The sequence below is a fragment of the Macrobrachium nipponense genome, chromosome 15 (assembly GCF_015104395.2).
Source record: "Macrobrachium nipponense isolate FS-2020 chromosome 15, ASM1510439v2, whole genome shotgun sequence".
NCBI classification, from domain to species: Eukaryota; Metazoa; Arthropoda; class Malacostraca; order Decapoda; family Palaemonidae; genus Macrobrachium; species Macrobrachium nipponense.
The window spans coordinates 76,965,617-76,977,712 of NC_087208.1; the positions used below are offsets into that span (position 1 = coordinate 76,965,617).

General features: G+C 39.4%; 1 protein-coding gene across 3 annotated transcripts in view; it reads right to left on the bottom strand.

Annotated features, from left to right (window-relative positions):
* LOC135195081 (glycine receptor subunit beta-type 4-like) overlaps positions 1–12,096 on the bottom strand; it is a 706,022-nt gene that overhangs the window by 20,432 nt on the left and 673,494 nt on the right. For all 3 annotated transcript variants that reach the window (XM_064221459.1, XM_064221460.1, XM_064221458.1), the window contains exon 8: positions 10,362–10,553. In XM_064221459.1, coding sequence (XP_064077529.1) covers positions 10,362–10,553 — 192 coding nt within the window. The remainder of the gene's footprint in view (positions 1–10,361; positions 10,554–12,096) is intronic.

The following is a 12,096-nucleotide window of genomic DNA, read 5'->3' on the forward strand; positions in this document are numbered from 1 at the left end:
AATCGACTCCCATAATAACCCCTATGACAAGTCAAGACCTATGCCCCCATTATACTTAAGAGGGTAATGTTGCCCCTTGTGACACCAGCCACACTCTCAGCTCTATTACACTGTGTCTTATAACTGTCTCTTTGTTTCTCTTCCTTCGGTGTCTTCTAGGCCTATGGAGGTCTTTCTCTCCTCAACTTATGCCTTCTTTATTTCTGCATGCTTAATTTGAGTTACGTAAGGTCGTATACGATCTGATGCTAGTTGTCTTTGTAATAATAAGAATTTGGAATGCGGCTGTTGATATTTAATTAATTAATTTAAAGAAAGTAAGTAGGTATGCTGTTATTTGATAGACAAGGCTTTTATTGGTAGATAGCTAAATCCCATTATTACAAGAGAGCGCCACGAAATCCGAGTTAATTCCTCTGTCGGTAACAGCAAGTAATAATATTATTACGACAAAAGTTGAACAGACGGGTTTTCTCGCCCCCACATGATGAGAATGAACCTACAGAATAGATTAAGTTATACTATTTTCCTTAAAGGAGAAATTAGAGAGAGGGAGCAGAAGTTATAAACGTGTGCTTGAAAGGGTGGGAGTGAAGGTTGGAGGGAAAAATGTTTGGGGAAGATATGTGGAGGGCGGTGGCCACGGTGGAGGGGCGGGTTTCATCGTGCGTCTGGAGACTCAGTTCCAGTGTTACCGAGATCACATCCAGCCCTTGTGGCTGAAATGTGTTTACTTATATGTGTTGGCCGACTGTACATAATATATGTATGTATGTATGCATATGCACAAACTCACACACAATTATATATATATATATATATATATATATATATATATATATATATATATATCATATATATATATATATATATATGATAGCAATGCAGCATCACCTTTAACGCCGAGTATATCTTAACAGGTAAAATCTGCATCAAAGCAAAGCTACAGAAAATTGTGGAAAGGGGAAAAAACAGCCTATGAAGTTTTTCTCACAAACTTCGCAAGGATAGACACGCCTAGGGAATAAAAGAAACGAAAAAAAAAAAAAACAAAAAAAAAAAAAAAACTTTCTTTCCCTCTCGCGGAGTTTGGATAACGAGACTCGGTTTACGTAAGTAGCTTGTTTTAACACCTCCCTCTTCTCCCCCGGACCTCTATATACAGGACCCAAGGCCCAGCAGATAAAAGTGTTTTGATTAGCGCTCCTTTAGGGGACTGACTTTTACTCCTCTCTCCCTATAAATCTGATAAGTTAAAAATCCTTTTGATAGCCAGGAATTTTATTCTGACTTCTCAGTTTCCCCTCTAGAGATTTATGGCAGTGTTTTTCCTCCTTCCCGCTGTCCCTTCTCCTCGTTTCTTCTCCTTTCTTCTCTCGCCCTTTCTCTGGCCGCGTAGACTACTTCAACCTTATTCCTATTCACTTTTGTCTTCCTCTCTAACTTTTCCTCATTATGTGTGTCCTCGGATTAAATCACTATTATAATACTTTACCGATTTGTCTCCCAAAGTGTTGATATTTCTTCTTAAAAAGAATCACCTTTAACTTTTCGTTTCTAAACGATGAATTCTTTTTATGGCTTTATAGCTAAACAAACAAACAAACGCACACACAAACACGCACACACACACACGAACACACGAACACAAGAAAGTTACCAAAGCAAATATTTGTCCTTAAAGTTTCCGGGAAAGAGAGTGCGACAAAATCAAGAGATGAGAAACTCTTTCATTCATTTGACATTATTTTCGCAGAAGGAAATTGAAGTTTCCTTTCCGTTTTCCTTGTCTACAGATATGTCAGCTAAATGGTTATTAAATTCTCTTTCCAGTTACAAATGGGAGGCTGCTGTTCAACTCCAATTCAACGAGAACGAGATACAGTTGGGATTTAAGATGATTCTGAATTTCAGAGCATCTCCTGACCTCTTGGCGCTCAAGAATTATGGCAATTTATCTGTTCCTGTAACGAATTATCATTTCTTTGCATTAGATTTATCTGTTCATGTAACGAATAATCGTTTCCTTATAGAAGATTGTTAAGCAATTATACGTGAAACCAGTTGCTTACCCTTCCATAGATCTTAATACACTGGTTATCGTCTATAGCATCTGCAGCTACATATTGATAATATATTATTTTAAGTCTAACTGCTCAGATTGGTCACACACACACACACACACACACACACACACACACTCACACACACACACACACACACACACACACACACATATATATATATATATATATATATATATATATATATATATACATATATCCTAAAAGGGTAGGTCCTCTGACTAAGAAAGTACTGGGTTTGGTCAATACTGGAGTGGGTGAACACCAAGGAATTACAGGCATTAAATTGTCTACTAAACAAATCGCCTCTGAAATTGTGAAGGTGACGAATCATTGGGTCTGGTCAGTACTGGGGATGGTGATCACCGATTGATTTCTTGTTTACCAAAAGTTGAATGCTGCCGTCATCGGGCATCAGAGCAGAATATACCAGCGCAAAGAAGGAACTAGGTTAACTTATTCGTTTTCTGTAAGAGATAACCGTACTATTTCTGTCCGCCTTCAGATCTCAAAAACTACTGAGGCTAGAAGGCTGCAAATTGGTATGTTGATCCTCTGCCCTCCATTCATCAACCATACCAAAGTGCAGCCCTCTAGCCTCTGTAGAGTTTATTTTATTTACGGTTAAAGTTAGCCATGATCGTGCGTCTGGCCACCATCAAGCCGTTGTTGAAAGTTTCATGGATCGCGACTGAGAGTTTCATGGGCCCTGGGTAAGAGTTTCATACGGCATTATATGCTGTACAGAAAACTCGATCACGCCGAAGAAACTTCCGCGCATACTTTACTTGTTTTATTGCATCGAGAATTCATAGTTCTGAATAAGTTTAGTTTTTGGGATGACATTCGGGCTTATTAAGTCACACTCTTTGTAGGCCCTGCTTTCGATACTGTTTTGTCCAGAGAGCACAACTTGATCCAAATAAATCATCAGTCTTTTGGCTGGCTATAGACATGGGACCAAGACATTAAAATGCCAAGGCTACCCAACGTAGTAATAAGAGAATATCAAATAAATGAAGGAATTCTAATGCAAGATATTCCAGGTCATATGAGGTAACTAGTCACATCGATATCTGTTGTTTAAAGAAAAAAAGAACATTCAAATGCAAATGCCATAAATCGCTCAAAATGTATGACCAGTCTTTCGGTAAAATCTCTTAGTGGGATGGAAAAGTATAATAAAATGACTACGAGTAAAATCGCATTAGACATAAGGGAAAGGAAATAAGAGAATTCTGATCAAGGAGAGTCCGAGTAAGGAAAAGAATCAGAGCGGAGCTGCTTTCCCTCTTCCCTTATCTCAAGAAAAAAAAAAAAAAAGAAACTCGACAAAGTTCACCCGACGCCAACTTCTCGGGAGTCAAATATCCCGAAGCGATCTTTCCCCTCTCGCCTGATTTAGAACTTGATCGAGTCATTATGCCTCCCTTAGCAACAATTAGCGAGATTCAGGATTTAATCCCGTCCGTTCTAGCTAAAGCTAATGTTCCGGAGTTACGCTAAGTGAAACTTATATGCGGTATGACCCTCATTTATCATCAGGTATCGTCCATCCGGACAGGTGAATCTCGGGGAATCTGAGGATTAGGGGCCATTTGGCGCGTGTTCTTGCTGTAAGTGTATGCATTTATGCGTGTGTGTGTGTGTTCTCATGCACAGAAATGCATATTGTTCTGTGTATATATAGTATGTAGTACCAGCATATAAGTTTACACATTTGTTCGTTGGTAGTGGTTGGTTGAAGGTTAACCAGCCTATGACAGCACGGGCTACTGCCCATAGGTATCATCTGAAGTAGGGCATTAAATAAAAGAAAATAGAGCTAATACTGAATAAACTCTGAATCGAACCAGCAAAAAAGTATATAATGAATAACAACATATGTAAATAAACATTTTAACAAATCCTAAAGTCTACTAACCCTGCTGCAATTGAGTATTCAATTTCCATATAAGAAAATGGTACTGTTGGCACTCATGTTTAAAAGTAATAAGAAGTGTAACTGATCTCTATATGTAAACTGGTGTCACTACAGAACTGTAATCATTGACCCCGATTTAAAGAAGAGGAAGGAGGCGGTGAGGATTTGGTAGATAAATAAAAAAAGAAAATGCTGACTCTGCTTCCAAACCAAAGTTTCAGTTGATAACTGTTGTTCAATGCAAAGTATCATGAAAAGTGAGATCATCAGCTACGGCAGGTACAATCGATCTTTGCCCTTTCCATATATATTTGTTAGTGTTTCTATTTATGTATCTTAACACGAAACAGCTTGATAACATTATAAAAGTAAAAAAAGCGCCTCAGTGGCGTGGTCGGTATGGTGCTGGCGTGCCACCTCGATGGCCTCGAGTTCGATTCTCGGACATTCCATTGAAATGTGGGAGATGTGTGTTTCTGGTGATAGAAGTTCTCTCAAAGTGGTTCGGAAGTCATGTAAAGCCGTTGGTCCCGTTGCTGAATAACCACTGGTTCCATGCAACGTAAAAACACCCTACAAACAAACAATACAAAAGTCAAAAAATGACCTTGTCATGCACAAGCAGGAATCAACAACAATCACAGAGAGAGAGAGAGAGAGAGAGAGAGAGAGAGAATCAGTCACGCAGGGAACATCTGTTATGAATTCATCGAATTCTACCTCAGCTCTGGAATGAAGGCGGAATACCTGGCTGATTAGGAACTCTTCAGTTGTTCCGCTGTCAAAGGGGCGTTGCATGATTCCACTCGGAGTTTGGCGACTGGATACGGAACCAGATGAAAGTTCAACGCAATGTGCATTAAAGCAACTGCCGTCGAGTGGGACGAGGGAGATAATATTGCGCGCCTTCCCCCGATAGGCTCACCACCACCAACTAATTTCGTGGCCCCTTCTGGAACCGGAGATTCCGTCTCGTCTGTCAAAGCTTTGTCAGACTTGGAGTGCATAGTTCGTGGATTATGTATTCAGCCGGGAGATCCCTTTTCTTTTGTCAAAAAGCCAGCTAATTTACAGATCATAGATAATGAACTCGAACTGGAGATTCCTTCTTCTATGTCAAATCTTAATTAGTAGATGGATTTTATATATAAACAGCTTTCAATTCGAAGACTCCGTTTCTTCCATCAAATCTCTTAATCAATATCTAGTTCATAGATAATGAGTGTTTGAACTAGAATCAATTTCAGGCTAAGCTGGTCAAGAATTCATTCCAAATTTAACATGTTTTTAGATTAGGGAATCTTATCTTTTTTCTTTTAATCTTTTGCCCTATTTCATAGATTACATTTTCCAGCGGTTTTAACACTGAGGCGTTTGACTTTATTTAGCTGGAGAAATGCACGCTTCCAGGGTCCTTTGTTGATTATTTTGTAATTACGTTATCGATTCCGGATTACAATTGCTCTTAAGTATGTTTAGAACAATGGTAAGGTTTACCATAAGCGCTCACCGTAATGAGCGGTCTAATATGCCACATCACCCCCATAACAATAATGTATACCTTTGTTGGACCTGAAAAAGGAGTAATGTCCTTGTTTTAATTGTACATTTAAGAAAGTTTCTCACAAGAGCTTACCCTAACTACTAGTCTGATTTTGTTCGGAGTTGACGGTAAATATCAGTAGCAGATATCATTCAGGTTAATGTTGATTGGCCGAAGCTGCTGCTGCTCTCCACCCACCAGAGGATACAATTCAAAGACATCGTCCCATCGGGAGCGAGACAGGAGTTACAAGGATATCTGCTGCAGATATTTTCCGTCAGCTCAATAATCAATCGATAAAGGACAACACGTTCAGGTTAAAGATATATCATTTGGACAGTGATTCAAGTCGTTGGAATATTATTCCCAGGGATGTGGTCCATGTGGTCCACAACGTTAATAATGGGTTTTGAATTGATTTGCATTTTCCAGTTACGATCTCCTATTAGCAACTGGAACGTTATTTTGTTTCGGAGAAATAAAAATCGTTCCCATAACGTTTCCATCTTGGATTCCATTCAAATGTGTTGCATACGTCGGTGTGCATACATTTGCGAAATAAATGCCTGTGAACAGAACGAACTTTATTATCATACATCTATCTCATAAATTGTCTTTAGGGAGGATTGTTGGCAACTATCTCAGACTATATCTATGTTGAAATTAGTTATAGCATAGATAATTTGAAAGGAAATTAAAACAATGAACCACAATAAGTTCCGTTAACGGTGCTCCTGGTAGACTTTGCTGACTAAGCGGAGAATTTACTGTATGTTTTGATGGTCTGCAATAGTTTAATTTTGCCTTCATGGGAACACTTGCTCTTTTGAAAGGCTGTTCTCTCATCGCCTACAAAATGGAGTTTAGAAATTCAATAAACTTTCTTTTTCTTCAGTTTCCAATCATCTTTATCTTTCCATAGTTCTTTTGTATAGTCTTCGTCTTTTCATCAGTTATTAACCATTCGTTCCGATCCTTTTCCAAAACTTGTTTGTATAAATTAATAGCATCTCCCTTTTATCCGATTATGCATAAGCCCGAATAACCCTCTTATATCAATTGTTCAATATTTCCACCAACTCTCTTGGAGAGCATAAAATTGCATGGAAGCCTTTTTCTAAATGGTATTCACTTTAAAACGTGATTCTCGCATGTTGGCGTAAGACTTTCCATCTTTACCTCTGCGAGGCAGAGCTGGGAGTAGGCTGTGTGTTCGTTCACCTGTGCATGTGTGTTTGTGCGCGCGTAAGTTTGTGTTTTAGCGGGATGTCTAAGAATGAATGAGCGTGTCTTCCGACAAGTAATCTAGTGGATGATTCCGGAGAACTTGGCGTGATGAAGATGAGGAACTCCCTCAAGAATAACTTTCCAACGTTGAAGTGTGCTATATTGGCCACGAAAGCAGTATAAATAATCACCGATCAGCCTTATTTTACCTATTCTCTCCTTACCGTTATATCCGTGAGAGCTCAGTAAGATCTCTTCAAAATTCAGTTTCTGCTGTTCATCCAGTTATTTGGAGACTTGTTTCAGCAAACCTTGCCCGGTATTTTTGTATGAACTTTTAAACTAGATATGTTTTAAGAACGATACATTTTATATGTATTCCAAGTATTGAAGGGGTTTTGATAAATATTTTATTAGTATAAGCTGGATAAATGACATTTTGCATAAATAAACATTTCATATTAAAAGGTGAATATTTTGAATAACTTATTATTCTGAGAGTCAGTTTACTGATTGGATACTGAACAGAACGCCCACGACGCACAAACATATATTATATGAATTTTCATCACATCATCGTGATTCATATACATGCACCAAGCTACAAATGTCCTTTAGCAGCCACTGCACTCTATCTCGAAATTGATATATTTTCATATACGTATGTTAACCGATGGGGAGTTTATTTAGGTGATAATAATTTCGTCCTCTCGTGGGTTCGAACCAGCGCCCAGCGGAAAAGGAAATCAGGACTTCAGTGACGTTATCCGAGTCGATAACATCACTGGAGTCCTGGTTTCTCCTCTGTGTGTTGATTCGAATCCACGAAAGGACGAAATTATTATCAACTAAAAAATCCTCTTCGTTTAACATATATGAAAATATCTTAATTCCGAGGTAGAGCGAATTGGATATTATAGGACATTTGTAGCTTGAGGCACATAATTATATGTACACGTCTTTTGAAATCGGGCCGTGCTTTTTAAGATAATACAACACATAGACAGCATGGTTGATAAAGGCAAACAAATTCAGAATCCAGCACAATGCAATTTAATGGGAAAAATGTTTCTGGTCACAATTCTGCTTGACAATTCGTTTAGTCTGTCACAAGTTGCTGGTAGAAACTCTCATCACTGCATTTCAGTTTGCCTAACAACATGGACCTGTTCTTGGACTTATTTGCCTGGCAGCAAAATTTCTTAAACATGGAAAACATTGAACTGAGAGTGACTCGTAATACTTTACTTATGAGAGGGAGTGAAACCTTTCCTTTAATGAATGATCAGATTGAAAGTCTAACAATTCAAGCTGTCATTCATCTGAAGTCCTTAAACCTTCTTTCAGACTCTTCACTCAAACCTATATATATTCACTTACAAAAAATTCTGATTTTTTTGGTTCTAATTTGCTGCAAGCTTCCGCGAGCCGCCAAAGGTCTATATAATGCTCTTCTGCCGTCCCCCCTTCACCCATTTCCCTAGCCTTCCCCCTCCCCTCCCTTGTATGTCTCCCCTCCCCTACACCTCCACCTCCTCCTTGCCTTGCCCTCACCTCCCTCTCCCCCTTGTATGTCTCCCTCCCTTGTAATCTCCCCTCCCCTACACCTCCACCTCCTCCTTGCCCTCACCTCCTCCTCCCCTTCCATTCCATCTCCCTTGATTTTCTCTCCCACCAGCCCCCCGCCTCTTCCCAGATTTTCAACATTAAGTGACCCGTTAGTTCTCTAGCATATGTACGAGTGTGAGTGTGTGTGTGTGTGTGAGCGCGCGCGCGTTTGAGTAAGTGGTCTTTAGCTCACCCAAAGGCTGTAATGTAGAGCACCATTAGATACGAATAATCGAATAGAAAAGCATCTTCACAGGAGGGTGAAATAGTAAATGAAGTTGCCTCGAACTTTGTGGTCCCAATTCCAATATCCTTTCAAAAGTTAAGGTAAGGAGTTTGGCGCGTCTAAAGCCATACCGAAATAGGCGAGCGCTCCACTCAACTTCCGACCGTTCTAAATGGATATTCAAATTTCTTCTCGCAACTTCTTTCGACCATTTGTAAAATCTCGCAGGACTCGCGGAGAAGCTATTCCACCTTTTAATGCTCATCCTCTGCTGGGAAACACAGCCGGGACCACGACGTTCCGTAGCAGACTCGACCCTTTGATATGGAAAATGTCGTTTTACGTAATGTGAGTTGTTTATGAATTTGCTGTAAGGACTTTACGATTTTTGAAAAGAGCGAGGGGATTTCCGGGTGATGGGTTCTCGAGTAGAGGTTTAGAACTTGGCGTCTTGGGTGTTGATCTTCGGTTATGACTTTCTTCGTCTTTTTCTTTTCCGTTTCTGTCTTACTTTGGCCTGAGCTATAAATAAGGGCAATTGGCCTCAGAATGCAAAAAAAAACAACTGTCTTTTCAACAGCTGTATTCTCTTAGTAGGAGAACTTAGGAGATATAAGAGATGCCATTATTCCTTCAATTTAGATTCCTTTCATCCAGTTTATGGATGTTTCTTGCAGGTTAAAACTTTAATTGAAGACGTTATAATATTTTCTTAATTATCCGGGGATTATAAAACATTCAGAGTGCTCTTGCTACTAATTACGCAGATGATTCCAGTAAGAATACCAAATCTTGGAACAGGACGCAAGAAACTATGTTAGATAGAATATTTTAGGAAACTAAAAAAAAAGAGAACAAATAAGAATAAGGAGGAAGAAGAAGACGGTGATTGGGCGCAGGAGTATGTCTTGGAAGCCTTTACATAAATAAATACATTCCCAAACCTATTTCTGAGCTTCTTGAAAGTCTTAATATTCCTCTTGGTAGGGAACTTTTTTTATTAAGACTAACAATCATCTAGTTCTGAATTGTTCCTTCTCATCAACGGAGCCGTAAGTCTTTTGTCTTCTTCATAGAAGATGTCATTCACTGTTGTGACGTCATTTTGACTTCTAACAATGAATCAATCAGTCAATGAATAGATCTTTTGTATTGACGAAGTCTTGATACTATCAAGTACTTATAAATTCCATCCTCACACCGTTAAAGGGAATGAGGACATTAGCCAGTTACTCAGTCATCCAAAATATCAGTAAAATCCATTATTTTATAGCCGATGTATGAAAGTAATCTCTTACCTGAATCCTATGTATTTACATTGAAAGGGAACACCTCTCTAGTTATTTCCATGTGCAATGAATCACTCAGCCCAGTTACTTTATGAATTGGAATGTAGACTTAGAGGAGTCGGAGCTTTCCATGATAGTGATCCCCAGCAGAGTTCGAGGATTGTCATCTGGGACTGATACTTCTTGGGAGGCCGTTAGCTTCATATTTTGTTTATGCTTTAACGGTCTTCGCCAACGGGCTTGTACTAAACACGCCGCAAAGGTGGATACATACCGAGTTAGAACCGAAGCAGGGCCACGATCCAGGAAAGTCATTCCAGGAGTCTCTCGCCGCCAGAGAAGACGAAGACATTCCAGTCTCTTTAACGCCATCTTGAATTCAAGATGGCGTTGGTCTCCTCCGTCACGAATCGATCCGATAATGACTTGGGTCAAGGCCCAATTGACTTTGCCATCTTACCTGAGGACTTCGAGGATACGGTGAGCAGTGTGGTGACCCCGAGAGTGGTTCGGCCAGGTACGGAATCCACATCCATCCAAAAGGAGACCCAGGAAATGACAACTATGAGAATGGTCGGCAGGTAACTCTGGACGAGGTGGAACCCAATGGCCCGCCGCATGTGGAACTCGGCCACTAAACAGCTGTAGTTGCCTGTGGAAAAAGAAGAAGAAGAATGTCTGGTAAATTTTAATGTAGGTTGAAAGGGGGTTTCGACTTTTTCGGGCCTTTTCAAAACACTGGACCAGGAATGTTCGAATTCGTGGCCTGTATTGTTCATATTTTCTTATCTTTAGTGAGTTGACGTTATTAAAGGAGCTTATGCGGAATAAAAAGAGCAAAAAAGGAAGCGAAGGACTAGACGCCTACATGATATAGAATAATAAGAAATAAATTTAAATACCTGTAATACATGTCAAATAAACGAGCATCACTGCAGGTGTGATTAACCAATGATTAAAAATACACTATCATATAATTGATGAAACCATGTACATAATCAAAATCAATAAGAATTCAGGAAGAAGCCAACTTGTAAGTAAAGAGAAGCCAAATTCAATGATAAGCAGAGGTATGAGAGCGAACCTGTACTCTTAAATATAATTTATTATCATTCGTTATAATTCCCTTTGGTTAACTCCATTGATCATAGCTGCTGGCTTTTCCATCAAATGTTCCTCGTCATTCTGTCAAAGGATTTAGTCTAAACTCTCTTTCGTATCATCAGACTTTTTTTTTTATAACAATTTCATATTTTCTACTTTTTGTTTATTCCAGACAGCGCTGACCGCAACTACTAATGATGATGATTATGATATCATTAAAAGAATTCGGCAAAAAAAGGTACCTCATTAAATGGCAAAAACGTCCGCTCATTACTATTTATATGGTAAAACCTGAAATTATGTAACGGCCATATTCGTCTCTATTTTTTTTTTAATTGGGTGCCCTTCTTCCACAGACAAATGTTAGCGTTATGTCTGGAAATTATTAATATGGCGGATGTAACCATTGATGCTATGCAAATAGGCAAAAGACCTGAATTACCGCCGAAATTACCCTCTGGCCAGTTCTCCTCGACAATGTTTCTTCTTATTACAACAGACAGTTTAGAATTCGTAGAAAATGTTCAGTTACTTCTTGTCTCTCTTGTAGCAGCGATCAGATGTATCATTGACATGATTCCCCATAACATTTATCTTCCAGGAGAAAGTTCCACGAGAAACTCAGCGGGACCAAATAGCGAAATTCTTCCTGCGAAGAGAAGAGAAGAGAAGAGAAGAGAAGAGAAGAAAACACCAATAAACCCAACCAAACGCGAATCATCTTCCGTCGCCGGAGTGACTTCCATTGTGCACAGAAACAATGACACAAAACAGACCCATAAAAGACACTCGAAGGATCTTAAAATTCCAGTCATATTGCTCTCATATCGCATTGTCGGGGATTTCCAAAGCCCGAGCAATAAGCCTTCGGGCGAGAGATCGTTTTCCGTACCAGGAATAGCCGCCATATTCCCTGCGACTTTTTGCGCGATTCCTTTCGTCGGCGGACAGGATGTTTTTCGTTTATTAATTGGCGGAGGTGAACGGCGGCAGACAATGGCCTAAGTTTAGGTCGACTCTTTTAGAATTGAATAATAGACTTCTGTGCGTCATATTCCGTAGCATAGCGCTCTCTCTCTCTCGGTGGCAAC